The sequence below is a fragment of the Xyrauchen texanus genome, chromosome 2 (genome assembly GCF_025860055.1).
Source record: "Xyrauchen texanus isolate HMW12.3.18 chromosome 2, RBS_HiC_50CHRs, whole genome shotgun sequence".
Taxonomy (NCBI): Eukaryota; Metazoa; Chordata; class Actinopteri; order Cypriniformes; family Catostomidae; genus Xyrauchen; species Xyrauchen texanus.
The window spans coordinates 2,350,275-2,375,444 of record NC_068277.1 but is presented as its reverse complement, the minus strand read 5'-3'; the positions used below and the strand labels follow the sequence as shown (position 1 = coordinate 2,375,444).

The 25,170-nt window shown below is 39.0% G+C and overlaps 1 protein-coding gene and 1 long non-coding RNA gene across 4 annotated transcripts in view; one reads left to right on the top strand and one right to left on the bottom strand.

Annotated features, from left to right (window-relative positions):
• Positions 1 to 19,538, bottom strand: part of dctn1a (dynactin 1a) — a 44,301-nt gene extending 24,763 nt beyond the window's left edge. Inside the window, exons 1-10 of one of the 3 annotated variants that reach the window (XM_052140533.1) lie at positions 19,389 to 19,538; positions 14,658 to 14,909; positions 14,330 to 14,411; positions 14,194 to 14,225; positions 11,934 to 11,951; positions 10,226 to 10,249; positions 7,301 to 7,453; positions 7,014 to 7,211; positions 4,857 to 5,061; positions 4,447 to 4,525 (exon numbers count right to left, since the gene is read on the bottom strand). In XM_052140533.1, the coding sequence (XP_051996493.1) occupies positions 4,447 to 4,525; positions 4,857 to 5,061; positions 7,014 to 7,211; positions 7,301 to 7,453; positions 10,226 to 10,249; positions 11,934 to 11,951; positions 14,194 to 14,225; positions 14,330 to 14,411; positions 14,658 to 14,885 (1,019 nt within the window). In that variant the 5' untranslated portion in view covers positions 14,886 to 14,909; positions 19,389 to 19,538. Of the gene's footprint in view, positions 1 to 4,446; positions 4,526 to 4,856; positions 5,062 to 7,013; positions 7,212 to 7,300; positions 7,454 to 10,225; positions 10,250 to 11,933; positions 11,952 to 14,193; positions 14,226 to 14,329; positions 14,412 to 14,657; positions 14,910 to 19,388 lie in introns of those variants that run through there. The other 2 variants (XM_052140540.1, XM_052140538.1) reach the window with 2 other exon arrangements.
• On the top strand, positions 17,588 to 23,768 carry LOC127653828 (uncharacterized). The gene is made up of 3 exons (XR_007971866.1): positions 17,588 to 17,797; positions 20,906 to 21,441; positions 21,579 to 23,768. It is a non-coding gene; the product is annotated as an uncharacterized LOC127653828 (long non-coding RNA).
• The last annotated feature ends 1,402 nt before the right edge of the window (positions 23,769 to 25,170 follow it).

Here is a 25,170-nt window from a genome sequence, read left to right as displayed (position 1 = left end):
AACAACAACAACAATCTCTCTCATCCTGAACACAACACACAGAAGAGTGCTCATAACAACAACAACAACAACAATCTCCCTCATCCTGAACACAACACACAGAAGAGTGCTCATAACAACAACAACAACAACAATCTCCCTCATCCTGAACACAACACACAGAAGAGTGCTCATAACAACAACAACAACAACAACAACAACAACAACAATCTCCCTCATCCTGAACACAACACACAGAAGAGTGCTCATAACAACAACAACAATCTCCCTCATCCTGAACACAACACACAGAAGAGTGCTCATAACACCACCAACAACAACAACAACAACAACAACAATCTCCCTCATCCTGAACACAACACAGAAGAGTGCGCATAACAACAACAACAATCTCCCTCATCCTGAACACAACACAGAAGAGTGCGCATAACAACAACAACAATCTCCCTCATCCTGAACACAACACACAGAAGAGTGCTCATAACAACAACAACAACAATCTCTTTCATCCTGAACACAACACACAGAAGAGTGCTCATAACAACAACAAAAACAACAACAACAACAACAATCTCTCTCATCCTGAACACAACACACAGAAGAGTGCTCATAATAACAACAACAACAACAACAATCTCCCTCATCCTGAACACAACACACAGAAGAGTGCTCATAACAACAACAACAACAATCTCCCTCATCCTGAACACAACACACAGAAGAGTGCTCATAACAACAACAACAATCTCCCTCATCCTGAACACAACACACAGAAGAGTGCTCATAACAACAACAACAACAACAATCTCCCTCATCCTGAACACAACACACAGAAGAGTGCTCATAACAACAACAACAACAATCTCCCTCATCCTGAACACAACACACAGAAGAGTGCTCATAACAACAACAACAACAACAATCTCCCTCATCCTGAACACAACACACAGAAGAGTGCTCATAACAACAACAACAACAACAATCTCCCTCATCCTGAACACAACACACAGAAGAGTGCTCATAACAACAACAACAATCTCTCTCATCCTGAACACAACACACAGAAGAGTGCTCATAACAACAACAACAACAACAACAACAATCTCTCTCATCCTGAACACAACACACAGAAGAGTGCTCATAACAACAACAACAACAACAATCTCTTTCATCCTGAACACAACACACAGAAGAGTGCTCATAACAACAACAAAAACAACAACAACAACAACAATCTCTCTCATCCTGAACACAACACACAGAAGAGTGCTCATAACAACAACAACAACAACAACAATCTCCCTCATCCTGAACACAACACACAGAAGGGTGCTCATAACAACAACAACAACAATCTCTCTCATCCTGAACACAACACACAGAAGAGTGCTCATAACAACAACAACAATCTCCCTCATCCTGAACACAACACACAGAAGGGTGCTCATAACAACAACAACAACAACAATCTCTCTCATCCTGAACACAACACACAGAAGAGTGCTCATAACAACAACAACAACAACAACAATCTCTCTCATCCTGAACACAACACACAGAAGAGTGCTCATAATAACAACAACAACAACAACAATCTCCCTCATCCTGAACACAACACACAGAAGGGTGCTCATAACAACAACAACAACAACAACAATCTCCCTCATCCTGAACACAACACACAGAAGAGTGCTCATAACAACAACAACAACAACAATCTCTCATCCTGAACACAACACACAGAAGAGTGCTCATAACAACAACAACAACAACAATCTCCCTCATCCTGAACACAACACACAGAAGAGTGCTCATAACAACAACAACAACAACAACAACAACAATCATCTCCCTCATCCTGAACACAACACACAGAAGAGTGCTCATAACAACAAAAACAATAACAACAACAACAACAACAACAATCTCCCTCATCCTGAACACAACACACAGAAGAGTGCTCATAATAACAACAACAACAACAACAATCTCCCTCATCCTGAACACAACACACAGAAGAGTGCTCATAACAACAACAACAACAACAATCTCTCTCATCCTGAACACAACACACAGAAGAGTGCTCATAACAACAACAACAACAACAACAACAACAATCTCTCTCATCCTGAACACAACACACAGAAGAGTGCTCATAACAACAACAACAACAACAACAACAATCTCCCTCATCCTGAACACAACACACAGAAGAGTGCTCATAACAACAACAACAACAATCTCCCTCATCCTGAACACAACACACAGAAGAGTGCTCATAACAACAACAACAATCTCCCTCATCCTGAACACAACACACAGAAGGGTGCTCATAACAACAACAACAACAACAATCTCTCTCATCCTGAACACAACACACAGAAGAGTGCTCATAACAACAACAACAACAACAACAATCTCTCTCATCCTGAACACAACACACAGAAGAGTGCTCATAATAACAACAACAACAACAACAACAACAATCTCCCTCATCCTGAACACAACACACAGAAGGGTGCTCATAACAACAACAACAACAACAATCTCCCTCATCCTGAACACAACACACAGAAGAGTGCTCATAACAACAACAACAACAACAATCTCTCATCCTGAACACAACACACAGAAGAGTGCTCATAACAACAACAACAACAACAATATCCCTCATCCTGAACACAACACACAGAAGAGTGCTCATAACAACAACAACAACAACAACAACAACAACAATCATCTCCCTCATCCTGAACACAACACACAGAGGAGTGCTCATAACAACAAAACAATAACAACAACAACAACAACAATCTCCCTCATCCTGAACACAACACACAGAAGAGTGCTCATAATAACAACAACAACAACAACAATCTCCCTCATCCTGAACACAACACACAGAAGAGTGCTCATAACAACAACAACAACAATCTCTCTCATCCTGAACACAACACACAGAAGAGTGCTCATAACAACAACAACAACAATCTGCCTCATCCTGAACACAACACACAGAAGAGTGCTCATAACAACAACAACAACAACAACAACAATCTCCCTCATCCTGAACACAACACACAGAAGGGTGCTCATAACAACAACAACAACAATCTCTCTCATCCTGAACACAACACACAGAAGGGTGCTCATAACAACAACAACAATCTCCCTCATCCTGAACACAACACACAGAAGGGTGCTCATAACAACAACAACAATCTCCCTCATCCTGAACACAACACACAGAAGGGTGCTCATAACAACAACAACAACAATCTCCCTCATCCTGAACACAACACACAGAAGAGTGCTCATAACAACAACAACAACAACAATCTCTCTCATCCTGAACACAACACACAGAAGAGTGCTCATAACAACAACAACAACAACAATCTCCCTCATCCTGAACACAACACACAGAAGAGTGCTCATAACAACAACAACAACAACAACAACAATCTCCCTCATCCTGAACACAACACACAGAAGAGTGCTCATAACAACAACAACAACAACAACAATCTCCATCATCCTGAACACAACACACAGAAGGGTGCTCATAACAACAACAACAACAACAATCTCTCTCATCCTGAACACAACACACAGAAGGGTGCTCATAACAACAACAATCGCAAAATCCTTCCAGTGTTTCTGTTACCGCTGTCATTCATGTACAGCTAATACTTACACATTGAATGACAGAACGATTACCAAATCAACACTCACTGAAGGATCATTACTTACAGAAATTAAGCAAGAGCTCATTTGCATACTAAAGATCCAGTAATTCAGTTTTAATTATGTGTTATGTTTATATGAATGGGCGCTCATAGCACAAACTGAATTCATATTTCACACCAAAATCAAAATAAATAAGAAATTACATCTTGCATAAAGAAATCATTAATAGTGTGACGATTAACATATTCAGTAATGTTTGTCCAAATAAATATTCTCCATTGCATAAAAATGGTTTCCTTTAGCTGAGCAGAACAAGACTTCTTTTGCAATCTGAACAAAAATAAATAAATAAATAAATAAGGGCTTAATGTGGTAAGTTTAAGAGGTCGTAACCTTAGGTATTCACAGTCTAAATTGACCGGGCATCAAAAACGAATGGGAAAGACCAACCCAGTGACTCATCTGACCCTTCCGGTCAATAAACAGGAGGCACATTGTCCACCACTTCTACTCAAATAAGAATATTATTATATTTACTGTATACACTGGTTTAATTCCTGCTACTTTATATGAATCGTATCATTAAAACAATGTTATACAGTAAATACTGAATATAATGAACATCATCAATGACAATAATGGAGAATTACAAACATCTGAAGTAAAACAAATGTTAAATATCTGAACAAATTACAGTAATGACAATTTCTGTTGGACACATGGTGACATGATCATCACACAGGAAGTGGCTTTTACCTGACTAGCGCTTCCTTCAGACGGCCGTTCTGCTCCTCCAGCTGTTTAACCTGATAACTGGACGCTGCTCCGTCTGATCCTGAAGTGACAGAGACAATTAACTTTTGATTCCTGGAATAATAAACGTGATGGTAATGATTTGCTTTTTAGACTAGCGAAGACAGCAAGTTTGCTAGCAGCGAATAAACGTATAAACAAACAGAATTTCTCGAATACGGAGCAGTTAGCGAAGGACACATAATGACACAATCTGCTACTCTCACGTCTATTTACGTAATTTAATTTCTGATTTTCCACCCGTGGCTTTTAAAAATAAAGAGACCCAAAAATAAGTTTAAAGCAATTCTAATCAGAGGAAATCCGAAAAGTTCCCCAAACAGAATCGGCCGTTTAGAGAGTTTGTTTCGCACCATTTTCCTCGATCTCGTGTTTGATGATCTCCAGGTCCATGGTCAGCTCCTCCACCCTCTCTTTCAGACTCTCCACCTCCTGCTGCATTGACTCTGCCCGCTCCTCTGCCATCTCTTTGTCCAGTGTGGCCATCTCGATGGCATCTGCCGTATCTGCCATCTCCTCCATGTAGCGGTCCTTCGCCTCCAGAGCTTCACGCGCTTCCTGAAAAGAGAGAGATGAAACTACGGTAGTTATCTATACTATAAGATGCTATATTGAAGCTACTTATATAAATACAATGAAATACATCGTTTATTTGAAGAACTAAATATACATTGTTGTATGGATAGTTGACGTGTCCTGGGTCTTGGGTAACTTACTCAAAACAAGTAATCCCCTACAAATCGCCTCTAAAATGTAATCAGATTACTTTACCGATTACATCACCTAAAAGTAATCACATTACTATTTTTGTACTTTTAAAAAGTTACTTTCAAATGACAAAATAGACCTAGAAAAGTCCGCTCAAATACAAACGTCTGTTTCCTCATTCACGGTCGCTTCAGCGGTCAAAGAATCGCTAACAGACGTACATATTTTAAACGTTTTACACATTTAGTCACTTTTATCCAAAGTGAGGAACATAAGGAACTTGTCATACAAACTTTAACAACATCTGTAGTATCGCACTGACTAACTTTTTTGCGTTAAAGTAATGTGCGTAATTACTCTCACTACTTTTTTACTTTACAATGTAACTTCATTACAGTAACGAATTACTTTGTAATCAGATAGTCCAACATTGTTCATTTTAAATGGTCCTGCAGTGTGAAAATCAAACTTTTAAAAGTATAAATCGTCCCTCAATTCATACGAGTTCATAAAAGCTGCATGTATTTATAATATTAAAATAATTACCAAATAATGCACAAATAGATTTAGGATGAGTTTAGCATCTCACATCGTGTTCTGCACATTCATTGGTCACAAAAATAACGAGGACCTCAATTAGAATGAAAATATCAAACTATTGCACATAAATAATCTCCACATACAACTAAATAAAAAACAACTCAAAGTATATAAATAACTCAAAGACATTTGATTCATTACATAATTTGAGTATTTTTAGGGGCAAGCATGGAGGGTGCGAAGCCCCTATTGTTTCTGTTAGCGTTCTTCTGCCATTGATCCGCAAGTAGGAAAATGCTGAAATTTGGCACGCTGATAGAGGACACTGTAACCAATATAAATTTGGGGTTTCAAACTCACACCCTCTAGCGCCACCAACTGTTCAAAATTGCACTTATTTTAATTCTCTTAACTTTTGATCTGAAAGACCAAACGTCGAATGGACACAATGGTTGTAATTTCCACCAGACTCGATTTTCCACCATTTTGAATTCCCGAAACACCTACTTTTTCCAAACTCCTCCGTAGCCGTATGTCCCATTTGCACAAAATTGTGCACGTATCATCTCAAGACACTCTTGATTCATTGAGCACGCCAAAATGGACACGAGGCTTTGGTGTATTGACACGACACTTGGAATATGTTTCGGCACAGCTCCACCTAGTGGTCAGGAGACATGAAAAATGGCAAATTTTGCTCATAACGTCTGTATAGTTTGGCCTAAAATCAAGAGAGTTGTCTTTAGATTCCTTGGGGCATGACGAGTCAAATGATATCCAATTTTCCTATGTCGGCCATTTTGGGAGTCATTTTCAATTTTGTCTTATAATGCTGTATTTTCCAAACGCATTGGCGTACGGTTACGGATCATGTTATGCATCATCAGCACTATGTCGTGAGGGTAACTATAAAGTTTTGGGGCAGCGCCACCTTGTGGTCAATAGTTATAAAGTTATATCCAAATGTGTAAAACTGCTTATAACCTTTGATTGATTTGGCCTATCGTTCTGTGACTGCTCTCGTTATTCCTTGAGCCATGCACAGTGCGGTAATACCAAATGTGCCATGGCCAGCCAAACTTCCTGTCCGCCATTTGGAATTTCATTGAAAACCTACTTTTTTGAACTCCTAGGCCTGAAGTCTGATTTGCACGAAATCGGTTTACGCCGTTTATTATCCAGAGGCACTCACGACACAGTTATGAAAAGCTTTTCGATAGACAACAGTTCTGGAATAACACAATCTCAAGAGGTTTCAGCACCTTCTTGGCCTCTTTGAGTTGTTTCTGCAGCTCGTTCTGCTGCTCTTGCATCTTGTTCTTCCACTCCTGCAGCTGCTCCAGCTGAATCTTGTGTTTCTCCATCTCCTTCAATTTGACTTTATCTTCAGAACGCTTCATCCTAAGAGTCTCCAACTTCTCCTCCAGATCCTTCACCTGACCACGCAGAGACTCCTCCTCCTACAAAACAACATGTGATCTTGTGAAAGGAAAGCTGAAGGTCTTTTTGTATCTTAAATGACCAGTATTAAAAAGTACAGGAGACTCACCTTACTGGGGGTTGCGGGTGGAGGGGCACTGGAGGTGCTGCTGGGCTGCAGCACGACTGGCGCTCCCAGTGCAGTCTGGGACGATGAGGTGGACTCGTTCTCCACTAACACGGATTCTGAAATCACCGAACCACCAACAGAGGGACGACCCATCTGCAAAGAGAGATCAAGAGAGAGGAGTTATTTTGAGCAAAAGACCACCACAGTGGCCCACATCCTGATTCACAAACCGCTAAAGTGCCACCCAAGACCAAACAAAAATCACCTGTACCTACCTGGCACCAGCAGGGTTACTTATTCACAATCAACTATTCGACTAACGCTTAACAAGCTTGTAGTACCACCTGTTTTCTCCAGGGGGCAGTAAGCAAAACTCGCTGTATAGGAAACGTGCAGCTCAGACAGAAAACAAACCACACTTACCGAGAGCAGATGGAGCGCAAATACGAAGGCAGGGATCTCAGGACGTTACAACTTCATTTAAATTGAAACAGTGACCTACAATTGCACAATGGATTGCGGTGAACTGTTGGCCAATGATAGGCTTATGTGCAATATTATGGAAATAGACTATATATTGCATTCTAAAAGACAATTTATCATGACTTTTTTAATGCTATACTTGTGAGCCAAAATAATGCTATGCATTTTAATACTTGGCATTTAATTCCAAGGCTAATGGATGAGTGAAGGCAACGAAGGCTATCCCGTCTGGTCCGCGCCAACAGAAAGACTACAGTGGCACAAGACTCAGTTCAATTAAAGGAGGTGAATATAAAGATGCAACTTTTTTGCTATTTGCAAGGTAAAGTATCGCCGCTAAAATCTCAAGAGGATTATTTTGATATAAAACATCAAAGCCTTATTGCTGAACCCAACACTCATGCAGTGCTCACCAGACCACTGAGAAAGAAAACCCTCCACCACTGGTTTTAATTTGGTTCCAGGTCAGGTAGTGATGGTGCAGTAGCTCTGATCTTAGATCAGTTTGTGGTGTATACAGTACAGTGAGTAACCCTCACAGCGATTAAAGGAATATCGCATCCAGGCTCCAAAAAAGTCGTATTAAAGTTCAAATTAAAGACTTGTGCACTAGATTACACTCTTACAACATAAGTGCACGTGAATATTCAATATTCACATCTAAATAAAATTATTCTGCTCCAATCCTCTGAAATGGACTATTAAAGTCATTTGGCCAATACAAATGCCACATCGACACCATTCTGGAAACAAAGGTGTTTTCCGAAATGGTGATCTGATCTTAATAAAAAGGTGTAAACGTGACTTGCAGATGGGCAGAACCAGGTGTTACCAACTCAGAGGTGATTTTGGGGACATACCGTTATGAGAGAGGGGAGGGAACTGGAGATGGACAGGCGCCCGGGAGTGTTCCACTGTTGCGCACAATAAACATTAAACACACGCTGTCTTGATCAACTAGCATGAACTCAGTGGAGTTAAACGTGAAAATGAACTTGTGCTGTTGGAAATAGAATACTAACGTACTGGTCTAATATTGTATTGCATATTGTACAATACGGTTTACGATTCGTTTTAAATAGTATGTAGACAATATTTACCATGTTGTACTGATAAGTATTTAAACAGTAGTATGCTACATAGATGCACACTAGCAGGGTCATTCTGTGTCAACTCAAACAGATGATCCCAGATCTTTTATTTATATACACAGACACAATCAGCCACAACACTGAAAGCACCTGTGGAAAACCCAAAAGAGTGAGTCGTACCGTGCAGTGGAAAAGCCCCTAATCATGCCACGCTCCAAATCACTGAGATCACGTTTTTCCCCATTCTGATGGTTGATGTGAACATTAACTGAAATGCCTGACCCGTATCTGCATGATTTTATGCATTGCACTGCGGCCACATGATTGGCTGATTAGGTAGTCGGATGGATGATTTTTGGTGCCATTCTGAGATGCGGGTTGGCACTGTTTTGGTGGCACAAGTGGGACCCACACAATATTAGGCAGATTTAATGGTGTGGCTGATCAGTGTGCATTGTGTATTCAACTTCATATCTCATGAATAATAATAAACCTTATTCCTCATTAAACCTCATCTGGTGGAATATATATATATTATATAAATACATGATGACGAAAGCCAAATATTAAACCCCATGGATGAACATTTACAGAGTAATCCACTATTTTGTAGAGGGGGTCAAAATGACATTTTCGCCACCTGTGATTTTGGAGCAAAACTACAGATCAGAAAAATAATTTAAGAAAAGGCGGCATCATTATTTTCCACAGAGAGCAGATCTTTTACTACAATGAGTTGACTTCAGCCCCCATTGTTGCATTATGCACTTATGACGAGTCCAGAAATGGGGGAAAAACACATTTTTGTGATGTTTCTTCAAAGTTTGAGTGCCTGTAACTCCAGAAGTATTAAAGACATCTTAATGGCCTTTTATACTCTGGTTCAGAACAAACTTTTCTCTGTTTATCTACATTTTTAAGGCCCTATTTGGTTAAATCTCAGAGATACGGGGCTCTCAATGTTGCTCCATGTGCAAATCTTTACGTTTTACTGATTTTAATAGTTGAAAAGAAAATGCGGGTCACATGATTTTGATTTATTTGTCAGTCGGTTTGTGGCGTGGCCGATAATCACCGTCTTGATCACCCTCAGTTTTGATATTTTATGTTTATCTTTCTTCAGGAAATGTTTCTGAAATGTGTTTGATTTGACACAGATTAACCCACCAGTCAAATGTTTGCAGAATAATAGGACAGTCTTCAAATGAATAAAGCCACTTCACGAACGGCATCCTGGGATGCTTTTTACTGCAGAAATAGTGCGAGCAGTATGCTAGTATGCCATTCCAAAAACAGCCATAGACTGGAGTAAATCATTCCCAGAGTGCTTTGCTTTTGCGTTCAGGCTCACCTTGGTACTACGGCGCACAGCAGGCTGAGGGAGGAGCGGTAAACACACACACGGGCAAGAAAAACAGGGTTGAAGGGGTTTGTCACAGGAGAAACATCAACAGAGGAACATACAGTCCAGAACTGCTTCAGACAATCGTCCCACAACCACAGAAGACACTGATTTGAGCATGCCCCGGGTCAGTTTGGTTGAGATTAGGGCTGGGCGATAAAGCGTTTCAGCCTTTTGATATAGTGGATATTTATATATGGGTGTTTCTTCAACTTCTGGTAACGTAATATCTCATTAAATCATGTTTCACACCCACAGTGTCCATCGGTGAGATTTCTGTCATTTCTGTGTCAGTTTCAGCACAGTTTTGTGTTTAATGGAATTATGGGATGGAAATTAAATTTGTAACCTTTTTCAAATGAAATGACCGACTCCTTTATCTATAGCTAAGAATAATTTCATAGCTAACATTTGAAGTATCCGAAATATAACGGATATTTTGACACTTTACAGCTTGATTGATAAAAGTGATATTTCCCTTGATTCTTTTGTTTAGTCGAATTTTTCAGGGCTTTATTTTCGCAAGTGCGTAATGCTGGTCTTATCCAATATTCGTGAGCCTGCTAATTCAGTGTAGTTTTCGTGCCAGCACAAAGCGCATGTGGGCGTGGGTGGCAGCGTTTGTGCTACTGTGGGTGTTTTATATGTTAATTAAGTGCTGCAAAGACCAAATTTGCTATTTTACTCAGAATTAAATTACACTTCATCCAGTCTTTTCACGAGCTGCATGCATAATTTCGCCAAACCCACTTGCGCCTAGACTTAAAAATACCAAACTTGCCCGCGTGCATTGCGCGTAACGCTTGTGCTCTTAAAATAGGGCCCTTCATCTCAAGCTCTGACACTTTCATCCACTTGGTTAATAAACTTTATTAGCGGCTAAATGATTTAGTGTGGGGAAGTCAAAATGTTTTAAATATGTATAGAAATGATCTTCATGCAGTAAATATTGAAACGGTCGGTGTATAGTTCACCCTTCATCTTAGATTAAAATGTTATAATAAGTAGTTTAGTTTAAGTCTGAAGACTAAAACTGTTGAATATAGACATAAAAGACATTTGAAAAGTACCAAAATTAAATGATGATGGCCTGGTAAAGTTTAAAAGTCACTTTTAATGTGACCTTCATTTAACAAAAAGTTCAAATATGTTTAATCAAAATCCACCCCTGCGACATGAAACTGCACAGAGTTGAAGAAACAACTCGATCCATCATTTCAACCCAAAAATGTTGAATAAGTTCATGACATTTCCAGTCTTTCACGATTACTGGACGGGGACTCGATGGTGGAAAAGCAGCTTTTATTGCCCAGTCCTAATTCAGACATCATCATATAACGAATAATCTTTTCATGCATGTGATATTCAAATGAGGACTTGATCATGAACCAATCAGCATCTTTCCTGACTGATGATAAAGGTGTTCATGCAAACATGTGGTGAGTATTTCAGTGGGATGTTGGCATGGCAACGGCAATCGTACACCACAGAACTCAAAGTGGAGACCAACGATACAAATATCAGGCAAAACCAAACAGAAGAGTAATGAATGAATAAAAGCAACCCAGAGGAAACATTTCTTCTGTTAAAATAAAGAGTGAAACGTGATGTGTGAAATCTTGGAAACATAAACTGAACCCACAAATTATTGATGTACCTTCTTTGCGGCTGCAGTCTTTCATCAGGTTAGCAAAAACAGTCACACACACGAACAAGAAAACAGCACAGTCGAATAAACAACCTGACCCTTCACTAACAACATGCTTGCCAGGATCACAGCAACAAAATAATAAACAAATACTGGCAGCTAAAGAGACACCTTTCAGATAAGAGTGAAAATAAGCTTGAGTCAGGAACGCCTTAAAAAGTCACGTACATTTTATAAATGACAATTGTAGAATAATCTATAAATAACCGGTTTAATAATACCAACAAAAATAAACTTATGGTGCGTTCTCAAACAACATGAAGAAAATGTCCGTCTCGCATTGCTCGCGCGAGTTTGACCGCTGGATTATAAACGTGTGTTTAAACTGGCGTAAGAAGTATTCCCGCTTCTCTTCCGGAAAAGGACAGGAGGCGGGGCTTCTGCCACTTGGTTCATAGTAAAGTTCAACCAATAGCTGGAATAAAGTAGACGCGCATATTTTCAGAACTTACCAGAAACTTCCTCGCTCACTTTCCTCCAAGCGATGTCTTTATTCGTCCGGTCTCTGCACATGTATGACGTTGTGTCGTACAATTCCGGGTGCCCACACACCGCTACAACAATTCATCCAGATTTCTTCTGCTACCACATCAGTTCGTCAGTGACAACGCGTCAAACTAATTTCTACGCGAATGAAGCGATTTTGCGCATTCGAGTCGCGTCATTCGCTTCATTTGCGCTGCCCAGCATTCATTGACATTGTATGTAATTGCGCCATGCGAAACGCTCGCTTCGTGTTGTATGTGAACGCACCATTACAAGGGATGCCCCGATGTGTCAGCCAATATTTCATTTGAAGGTTTAGAAGTTTCCAATGCATGAGGACATCATGACCAAAACTGAACAAGTGCTTTGAAATCTGCAGACAAATCAGAAGTGTTCAGTTTTGATCATTTATTTAAAACAACTATAGCACTGTAATTATTATTGCATCAAAAACATCAAATATCCATGTGTCATATGTTGTTGGAAAGTTCTTGAAGAGTAAAATACAAACAGCATATTTATCTTTGACAATTATGTTAATGTTGCTTATATGTCACGTTTACGCTTATAACATCAAGAAAAAAAATAAAAACATATAATATGACATATGATTATTTAGAGTCTGTGATTATCTGTCAATCGAGTCCACACACAAGATAATCAGATGTATAGATCATTAGATAATCCACATGAAGCACAATGTTACATATGACCACCAGGAGATGGCGCCAAATACACGACACAGACTCAATGATGACTCAAATGACACAGAATGAAACTCATTCTGTGAAATCTCATGACTAAAATCATGTCTGCATGCTATGCAAACCTTTAGTCATTGTTGTGTTTGCATGTGTAATTAGTTCTTATGTACAATTATTATCTTTTATTTGTTTGGAGATGTTTTTGGACACTATGATACATTATATTTGTAATGTTGGAACTTTTGATCGCTTTCTCGTATCAACACAAATGTTTCTCTGATACAGTCGACATGATTGGGAATGAATCAAAAGCAGTTTTTCAGAGTCACATTATTTACATCCAGAGATATAAAATGTAGTATCAGAAAAATAAGAAATACATTATTGGCTATTTTTTATTTTGTAATTTTTGTTACGCTGAGTCTCTCAGAATGTATCATAATCTTTATCAATAATATATTTGAAACGTAAAGGCACGACTCTCCTTGCTTTACTGTTTTTAGTCGTGTTATAAGTCTTTAATTTTAGGGTATGCCACTGAAACAGGAAGTCTTAAAAAACACCTTCAGTGCTTCCTGTTAAAACCAAGAAAACAATTATGGTTCAAATGATTATATAAAAGTATTGCGTTCTATAAAGTGTCAAATCCTTTTTTCTTTGTATAAATAAACATCAACCAAAATAAACACAATTCAAAAGGCATATCGAATGTATAATATGAATGTGTAATAATATGAATGTGTAATAATATGAATGTGTAATGCTTATGTAGAATTTGAGTTCTATTGTTTAGAATAACAGTGCACTAATGTTTCAACTAGATCCCAGAAAACAAAGTGTTAATCCAAAGTGGACCAAAAGTGATCCGAGTCCACTTTCAAAGGACAGTGTGAATACAAAGAGAACTGTGCCACTTTGATCGCTGTTATCGTTCGCTCAGGGGTCCGAGATTAGTTTAGTGTTCCCTTTAAAAGTACTAGAGCCCAAACCAGAGAAAGAAAGCTGGAGTGTGTTCATACCTGTTTAACAGCTTTTAGCGTCTCCTGGACTTCTGCGTTATTGAACAGAAAGACAACAGTGTCAGCAATTCAGTTGATCATCAAACACCTCATCTTCAAGCTAGCAGCATGAATGTGAATGTAGGTTTCTTCTCACCTCTCTTGGGCAGTTTGGACACACCAGAGTCAGGCGTATCTGGAGACGTAGCAGAACTTCCTCCTTCATCGATGAGCTGAATCTGAAAAACATCAGCGATGAGCCACATCCATATATGCATAAATAGATTCAATTTAATTATTTCAATAAAATAGTTTTAAAAGAGGGGCGAAACACAATTATTGCCCCTCTATGGAAAAGTTATGCGTTGAACTGTATGACAAAATATGGTCTAAATATGTCTAAATCAGTCATTATTTATTTGACCCTATTGAGCCAATTCTGAATTTTAAGCAACCCTCAGAGATGCATAACCGTGTGTCCTCACCTGAGACTGTCGCACAAATATCCCATGATTCTCCTCGCAGGTGAAGTAGCGTTTTCCCTGCACCGTTCCGTCGTTCTTGCCTTTGGGTTCGTCCAGAATCACACCCACCCACTTCCCCGAGGCGAAAAGTGTGGCGCCGATATACGCCACAGTCCCACGCTGACCTTTACCGATGACCTCCACCAAAGAGCCCACTTTGGCAGGTTTACCCCCTCCATCAGAACTCATTCTGCTGATCACACTGAGCGACAGCTGACAGACAGACAGAGAGACAGGGACATGATATATGAGACAACAGCTCGGTTTTAAATCCTAGCGAGTTGACTCGTATGTGTTACATAGTGAAGAACTACACTACCCATAATCCTGGAGAGTAATCCACCAATCAGAGAACAGCAGAAAACAATGTGCCTTTAGATGTGCTCGACAAGTGTGTCAATACTTGTAGCAGTTTGACTCTTATTGAATTCTACTCTGTTAATATTCGATTCTTGTTGGAGTCGTGCAAACCAATGGACAAGGATCGGCTTTTATGGTGGAAAGGAAATGTGAAGCGGTACGAGAAACTTGGAAGCTCAGAGCGGTGTGTTCGTTTAAAATCTGAACACCAGCAGAGTGGATTCAATAAAAAGACAACTTTCACCACATGATTTTCTGAATAATAACATATGTAATGTAGGGGCGTAACGATCCATCGATCTGGACCAACCAATGATCCAATAAAACGCATAAATATTGATATAGACATTTTTTAAGATGGACCTTTATTTTGGGGTTCTGGGTATCTCAGCGAGTATTGCCGCTGACTATCACACCTGGAGTCGCAAGTTTGAACCCAGGGCGTGCTGAGTGACTCCAGTCAGGTCTCCTAAGCAACCACATTGGCCCGGTTGCTAGGGAGGGTAGAGTCACATGGGGTAACCTCCTACGAGTTGTGTGTGGATGCTGCGGAAAATAGGGTGAAGCCTCCACAAGCGCTACGTCTCCATGGTAACACACTCAACAAGTCACGTGATAAGATGCGCGGATTGGCGGTCTCAGACGCGGAGGCAACTGAGATTCGTCCTCCAACACCCGGATTGAGGCGTGTCACGGCGCCACCACGAGGACTTTGAGCACATTGGGAATTGGGTGTTCCAGATTGGGGAGAGAAAAAAGTACCACCTTTATTTTAATAATCTCAAATCAGGCACGACTGTACATGCTTTTCATGTAGGACATGGATGCGTGCGGGTCTTTGAAGCCAAATTGTGCTCTGCTAACCGAGTGGCATGAGCACGTGTGAACCGAGCTTCCCGCGAAATGCGAGTTCCGTTGACAGGATAAACCGCCACTCCATAAAAGGCGAGCTCTCGTGACATTACGGACGCGTTTAATTCAGACTTCCATCGATCTCATTGCACTACACACTACAGACACAACAGCCGTGCACAGCGGGCAGCGCATTGAGACTACTCGTTTAATTAAATCACAGCTCTAGCGGTTTGAAAATCGCACTGGGTCATATCACAATTTTGATTATATTTTGGTTAATAGTACAGTAGAGTAAACATCCATAATAAAAAAACACTTGTTTTAAATAAATGCTCTTTTTCTCGGATGCTGATGGAGATACGAGGCAGGGGTGAGGAGCCTACCCCCATACAGGACGTGACTAAACTGGTGGCGGTGGGGTGGTGGAGGTTGCCATATTGGCACAATGAAACAGCAACGTGATATATTGTGAACACACTTATAAAGCAACGGCTGACGCATAATCTAGTTTCATTATATAAGCGACTCTTGTCTGAATGTATATCAGTGTGCTTTTACTGTGTGTGTGCATTGTGTGTGTCTGTCTGTGTGTATGTATGTGTGTGTGTGTGTTTAAAAAATAAGATCAATAAAGATAATCTTCCTGCCATGATTATTTTACCCTATAACGTTATCAAATATGATACACAATGTTTGATGCCTCCTGTTTCACTCTGTTCAAGTTGAGCCTACAGTATGTAAGTTTCACATGTTTATGGCACTATCTAGTGGTTATGTGTGGAATAAACGTGGTTTCAATGTTTATATTGATCTATTTAAAATGACTTGTACAAAAAGTGACTCTTATGTTGGGATAAATAACAGCTTATTTTAATAAAGTAGAAGTGACAGTAATGGTTATACTGTTACTGATATTTTAAAATGAGTATTTGCTGAATATAAGCAACTTGTACTTGGTTAAACTTTTGTATATTATTTAATTGAAAACGCATGTTGAAATCCATGTTTCAAATATGATAAAACAGAGTTTTGAGGAATATCTCTCAATCTCTAATTCTGACATATAGTTTTTATAAGATATATTTAAAGTGTGAACTAATATTTCTGTGTATTTTCATATACGCAAGCCTGCTCGGTCATTATAAAGATCTCATTAATTCACATTACAAGCTACTATGATGTCATCTTTCAATATAGTGTTTGGTGCATTAAATACATATGATAAAAGGATAATGACCTTTATAGTATTAAGGATCAAATATGATATATAAAAAAGTGATTTCTTTTTATAGTTTGGCTCTAAAAACATTTGAATGTAAAAATTAAATGAATATAATTTTCTGTTAATTCCTTCATATGTCAGGCTTCACAGGGTAATTGAAGCGCCACTAACACTGTCACAGAAAGTCTGTGCAATACAATCATTTGCATTGTGAGATTTTCTCACGAAGGATGAATTTGGCCAAATCCAGGTACGTATTTGAACAGCCTTGAATCAGTTGTTCGCCTATGAAGCCTTAAAACGCAGTCTCAGCAGGGAGCTCATTAGGTTTTGCAACAGAACTAACAGCCGCAGGATCAGTCATGTGCTTTCAAAACAACAGATTTCTGTATGAGAGCATGATGAAAGATCCTCAGCACTGACCCGATTTACACAATCACATGATCCTCAAGAAAACAATTCACAACATTTCTTTAGGAAGGAGACGAGTGTGAAACGTTAAATAGTTTGAGCTTCACAAACACCTTGGATTTGATTGAAGACCCGTTTCACTCCATGTGGCTTTTACACAGTTACATATCGAACTACTCAACAATAGACGTCCGACTTCTCGAATTCAACGCCTTGAAGAAACGCTTACGGACATTCTCGTGTTATGTACAAGGTGAGCCTGCATAAAGGATAACAGTATTAATAATAATAATATAATTATATTAATAAAATCAGTATTAGGGGTTTTACTGCCACAGTTGGCTTTTGCTCACTGGGGCAATTAAAGGACTATTTTCAGTGAAGCTGCTTTGGCACAATATGTGTATTTTATAAACTACAATAGATCTGAACATTGCAATTCTTCAGCTGCAACAAAGTAGTTCAATAATAAATATAATTACAGTTTAGATGCAACAGTTTGTGTTTGTAAATCATTTGTCAACTTTAAAACAGTAAATTTAAATGAATTTGCCTTATTTCACTCACCCGAGGAGTGCAAGAATTTCTCCTTGCCATGGACATGTTTGTCTGGATTTCTCTGAATTGTCAATAAACTCGTTCCCGTCCGCTTTGAGAGCTGTCGAATCGACTTTGGGACAGTTGGAATCAAAAATGACCTCGCCAACTCACCACATGACGGGTCTGATATCTTGAGGGTAAAACCTAGTGAACTGCCTACATAGACTGCATTTGTGGGTGTCACAAAGTAATGAATTACTGTAATGCAATTACTCGAAGTTACATTTTAAATTATAGTAAGCAGATTACAGTTACTGACTGATTAATTAGCATTACTTGTGTTAGCTAGCACATTTGTAAAATAGTATTTTTTTTAATGTAGGATTTAAAACCCCCAAAACTCTATAGATCCAAACGGGTGTGCTATATCACAAAAAACGTTTACGTGTCTATCGTTAAAGTCTCTGTATACAAAAGTCAAGGATGTAAGATATCGTTTGAAAGCTTAGAATCTGAACTTTTCAGAGATAACATCACTTCTTCATTTATGTTCCTTAAAATAACAAAAGAAGGCCTCAAAACATTCGCGTTGAAAATTAGCACCCCCTAGAGGTCATGTGGTAGATACATTTATATGAACATAAAAGTCCTTCACATAGCACATAAAGTCATATATCAAATTAAAGCTCTCATTCTCAGGAATGTGACTGTATAGTTAATTTTGTTGCCCTAAACCACAATTCGAAAGATTTCCAAAAGAATCACAAAGTGAAATGTTATTTCTGTAAGTCATCAAAAGTCTCTTTTATGCGCCGATCACTGCTTCTGTAAGCCACAAAAAGCTAAAAACTTTATATTTGCTTTTTATCTTAGGAAGTTTTCAAGCGGGTCATTAAAACATGAGGGTTTTTAATACAAAATAACAATAATACATTTGTGCCTAATTACAATTGTTCAAAGCACAAATACTGATTCACAATCAGATAAACACAGACAATATAACTACATCTTAGTGTTTTTGTCATTTATAGGGTCAGTAAATACAAGTAATTTCTGAATTACTAATGTTTGTTTATTATTTAGCATTAGCTGTGAAGCTAACCGGCTAGTTCCAATAAATCATCGACTCTCGTCACTCACAAACTGACAAAGCCGTTATTTTGTGATTGTTTGTTTGTTTGTTTGTTTGTTTAATCAAAAACACAAATAAATCTTCGCGTCTGTGAATATATGAGATTACTGATTGTAATATCAGCATATCTTTCGATAATGTCAGAAACTGCTTCTTATAATCGGACGCTTACCTGTAGATCTGAACTCTATGATTGACAGCTGCTGGACAGAACCGGATTCCCGGTTTATTGAATTGTATACGTTAAAATGACCGTGCACCGTACCCGCGATAAAGAGCCAAAGCGCTGACCGGACAGTGACGTCACCTCACAACCTGGCAGAGTCACGTGATGACAGTGGCTCTTCTGATTGGTCACACGACACTGCTCACCGCATAGCGGAAACAAAGCAAGTGATGTACACGTATAATGACAAGTTAGATACACAGGAATGAAACGTAAAGCAAGGCATATAAACACATTACAAATATTGTAACCAGAGAATATTTAGAAGAGACGGACCACTTAAATTAAGATATGGCAACGCCCAGAAGATGTGGCAAAGGAAGTCCCGCCTTCCAAGTAAAAGAGCCAATTACCTTTTAGATACAGACCTGTCAATCAAGTCAATTATGCGCATGCGCATTAGCTGAACCATTCGGGCGTTTTACCGTATTTTCAACTAAAGAAGCACAATTTGTGTTACCAGTGCTGTCATATTTTATTGCTGATTTTAAATATTTTATATTATCGTAGTCTTGACCAGCCGTTTTGGAGATTCCTTTCTTTCTCCGTTCAAGTAGAAAGGGATTATACCAGTATTCCGCTTGTTCAAATGGAAAATAGATGGCCGCCGAGTGGACTGACTTGCCTTGAAAGGGACCTTTTTTACTAACTCAAAATATATTTATTTTTAACAAGGACACATTTTTAACATGGATCATCAGGTTTAGTTAATTCCAGCTCGAATATGAGGTTATTTTTGTGTTACAAACCAAATACTATAAACTCACGAATGCTCAATAAAAAAAATATGGGTAAGAAAACAAATAAAATACCTTTTTAACTATTTTTTTCCCCCACTGAATACAATATTATTTAAATAGTTAAAAATATGTATTTGTGAATTTAATTGTATTTTTATATTATTAACGTCTTATTTTCTTTTATCTATTTACATATAATATAGCTTTTCTGCAGTGGGGGATCAGAGTTCGTTCTACGCAGGCGCGATGCTCAGATTGAAAAGAGCGCGAACTGCGCTACAAAATTGAGCAGCAAGCCAAACGGTAATCTTTTTGCCCTTAAGGTTTGTAAGAATTTGCAACCAGGGACGTAACCACAATATACGTACATTATGTGTGAACAATTACAATCTTTAACGTTAACAAGATAGCATCTCTAGCTCAGATTCAACATCCTCAAACAGCATTATTCTTAACTATTTCAGGATGACGCCTCTAAGTTATGATTGTTGATAGCTCAAGCAAAGAGTGTTAATTCTTACAAAAATATGATGTTGGTACTGTGATGGTATAACATGATAATACTATGGTACTGAAATTTCAGTAGTACCTAGGACCTTGTCCAAAATACTTTTTTTGTATGTGAAACCTCAACCAGTACTTACCGTCTAGATCATTCTCAAATATATGGGGGTAGGGGGGAATTTATATGTTTGCTAAATTTTTGTGTGTTGTATTTTGCAGATGACGTGCAAGGTGGAGTGGTGGTGGCGTGGGATAAAGCACAGAACGGGTATGCAGAAGGTTGCCAGTTCAATCCCAACAACCACCACAAGGCTTCAGGTTGCTCCAAGGGGGTTGCAATGTAAGACACTCTGGATAAAAGCATCTGCCAAATGCATAAATGTAAATAGAGCCTGCATAGCCAGCGTCCTCACTGCATAGTGATGCCTGCCCACAGTGGGAGGTTCAGGCATTGACAGACCACAGTTATGCCTAATGTTAGACAAGTCAACACAATGCTGTTCAGAAGAACCCTCTTTATTGTACACTAGCTTCAGTCTTAGTGTCTTCAAAGAGCATTTTGAAGGGGTTTTCCTTTAAAACAACCTTCCTGGGGCGGGGGAGACCCCTTCTGTTTCCTGAGAACGCGGCGGAGCGTTCTGTCCACTAGGGGCCGGAAGACTGCCTCCGATTCGCCCGGGGAGGAGCGGCTGTCGTCCATTAGAGGGTGGAGGAGTGGCAGAGGACCAAGCTGCGGCATATCAGAGAACCGATGAGTAAGTGTTTTTTATCTCTCTCCCACTGCCGCTCCTTGTTGGCCTTTCCCTCTTTTTTTATGTTTTGTTAATTTGGCACGATCGCTGCTACGGCGTTTAGGTGCCACATTTTGTTTTTGTTTCCCTCCCTCATCCAGGTAGATGGGGATGACCTGCCGGCAGAAGGGGCAGAGGGCCCACCCCTCCCCACGGAAAGAGGGGTGGGATGTACATCATGCCGGGGGCTCACCGGCCTGAGAGAATGAGGGAGGAGTGTGGCAGGGCCGGGTCGTGATGCTACACACCCGGCCCCTAATCAGGCTAATTGGCCCTCGAGAGGGATAAAGGCCGACCGAAGACGGCAGTGCGACAGAGAGAGAGATTTACAGACAGCTGTCCGACACCTGCGTGTGTTTGTCTTTTTGTATAAGTTGCTTATTAAACTATTATTTAAATTGTCAAGCCAGTTCTCGCCTCCTCCTATCCACTGATCCCTTTACAGTAAACTTTCATTTTACAAATGTTCAAATGTAAATGTGCTGTAATTACAGTAGTCACCATTTCTTTGAAGTTTTGCACAATTTTTAATCACTTTTGCCTTCGCTATTGTTCATTTTAAAAGGACATGCAGTGTGACATGTTTTGTTATTAAGTACAAATACTCCATGTATTCGCTCAATTAATGAACTCGTAAAATTCAACTAATTCAAATCTATTATGTTTATTGTAAGGCTCTCATTGCAGGCCTCTCTGCATGTGCTATAAGACCTCTACAAATGACCCAGAATGCAGCAGCATGTCTGGTCTTTAATGAACAGAGCACATGTTACACCCCTCCTCGTCTCTCTCCACTGGCTGCCGGTTGATGCACGTATAAAAGTCAAGGCTCTGATGCTGCATACAGAAACAGAACAGTCACTGGGTCTGCTCCAACATACCTAAAATTATTTATGCAGATCTACACTCCTGCCAGAAGCCTGCGGTCGGCTAATGAACGTCGCCTTGTTGTACCAACACAAAGAGGCCCCAAAACACTTTCCCGGACTCTCAGTTTCATCATACCACGGTGGTGGAATGACCTTCCCAACTCCATCCATGAAGCGGACTCACTCTCTATCTTCAAAAAATGGCTAAAAACACATCTTTTCCAAGAGCACTTAACCGGTCACTAAGAAAACTATTCTTGTTGCACTTAAATCTGTTTTGTATACTATTCTGATGATAGTGAAACTTTGTAGTACGGCACTTTTTATGGTCTCCTTAAGAGGATTCGCTGATGTTTTCCTCTTTTGTAAGTGGTTTTGGATAAAAGCATCTGCCAAATTAATTAATGTAACTGCGTAAGTGAAAAGGTGCGGCTACATTGTTACTCTTAAGTGTCTTGAATTGCCTGGATGCCACAAACCTGTTTATAGTCATGAGACTTAAAGACAAGCCACCAAGACAACAGTTTTAGCACACTGCATAACCTGTGTGTCAAAATGTCATTATTTAAAGCTTATAAGACCGGGTGAAGACAGACTTGATCTGAAGTGGAAAGAAATGTTTTTCTGTCTAATGTATCCGTCAATGAGTATAAATGTTGTTTATTTTCAGAAACATGTTTGACGCTGCAGGATTTTAAACAAACACGAGTATCACAGATAATTGTGTCCATGAGAATCTTTATTTACATTTATAAACACTTGCCTGATGGTACATGAACATCAAATGAACTCGAACATGTTCGTACAGTTGCTTTTTGTGTTTGCTAAATTTCATTAGACCTTTCTCAAAACAAGACTTCAAATCTTTTGCCAGTTTGCTTGTCAAGTAATTAAATGACGTTTTAAGAATGTTTACATCATTTTACTGGAAAACAAGACAAAAATACTTGTCTTGAGAATGATTTATTGCAGTGAAACTGGACTGACCATGTTATGAACGATGTATTCTTTCTTAACGAACATATCCTGATATAATATACTGCAGGAAATAAGCAGGAGCTACACAAATGACGGATTATACCCAGGGAAGTAAAAGTGACTGTTCAAGACATTGTTCGTTTTATTCGTGTGACCCCAGGAAGACTAGTGACCACTTTATGGAAGCTCATGAGGATCAAAATACAGAATATAGACACATTGCCTCAACCAATGAGGTGAGGACTGTTCAAACAGTTGATGTCATTATTTTGCAATGACACATTTCACCTTTGAAAGCTCATTTTCCATTGAAGTGTTGAAGTGGGCTTTATTTTAAGAAACACAGCTGGAGGTGGAAAAGAAATACTTCAAGCAGCCAGCAGATAGTGCTATTGTTTTAGTTTGTTGTCTGTACCTGTCATGACTTGCAGTGATGTAGAGTCTTGTGACCTCATATATATATATTGGAGTATTCACGTGTCTTTAAGTTTGTTTGCTGTTGTTATTACTTGTATTCAAAAATATTAAACCCCATAAAGCCAAATTGTAGACATTATTAAAAGCGACATATGCAGTAGCAAAAAAAAGTATGTGAACCCTTTGGAATTACCTTCATTTATGTATAAATTTGTGTAAAATCTGGTTTGATCTTCATACAAGGTACAATAATGAACATACACAATCTGTTTAACTAACAAAATATGTATTATTCTTGTACATGTTGAAAGCATCGTTTAAACAGTGACAGTGTAGGTTGGAAAAAGTATTTGTACCTTTAGGCTAATTATGCAAACAAATGCTAATTAGAGTCAAGAGTTGGCAAACCTGGCATCCAATTAATGAAGCGAGATTGGAGGTGTGGGTTAGAGCTACTCTGACTTATAAAAAGCTCTCAAATATTTTGAGTTTGCTATTCACAAGAAGCATCTGCTGACGTGAGCCATGCCTTGCAAGACAGATCACAGAAGACCTATGATCAAGAATGGTTGCTTTGCATAAAGCTGGAAAGGGTAACAAACTTATCTCGAAGAGCGGAGACATTTATCTTTCCACCGTTAGGTGACTTGCCCATAAATGTAGTACTATAGGTACTCGCACTAGAAGTGGCCGTCCATTTAAGATGACTTAAAGGGAACACCGCAGATTGCTAAATGAGGTAAAGAAGAACCCTAGAGTGACAGATAACATTTACCTTTATTCATCTGGCAAATGATTTTATCCAAAGCTACTTACAAAATAGGAATAATACATAATAAGCAATACATCTTAAGTAGGCAGCAGTATGAAAAGTGCAGCATTACAAAGTTTCACTAGCATCCGAATAGTAGTATCCAAGACAGATTAGAGTGCAACAAGAATTTATATATATATATATATATATATATATATATATATATATATATATATATATACACACACACACCGATTGGCCAAAACATTAAAAGCACTTGCCTAATATTGTGTAGGTCTCCGTCATGCCACCCAAACAGTGCCAACCTGCATCTCAGAACAGCATTCAGACACACTATTCTTCGCATCACAATTGTACAGAGCGGTTATTGTAGACTTTATCAGTTCAAACCAGTCTGACCATTCTCTGTTGATCTCTCTCATCAACAAGACATTTCCAACCCCAGATCTGCCACTCACTGGATGTTTTGTGGGTTTGGCACCATTCTGAGTAAATTCTAGAGACCGTTGTGTGTGAAATTCCCAGAAATACTCAAACCAGCCCGTCTGACACCAACAATCATGCCACAGTCCAAATCACTGAGATCACATTTTTCCCCATTCTGATGGTTGATGTGAACATTAACTGAAGCTGCTGACTCATATAGACACTCAC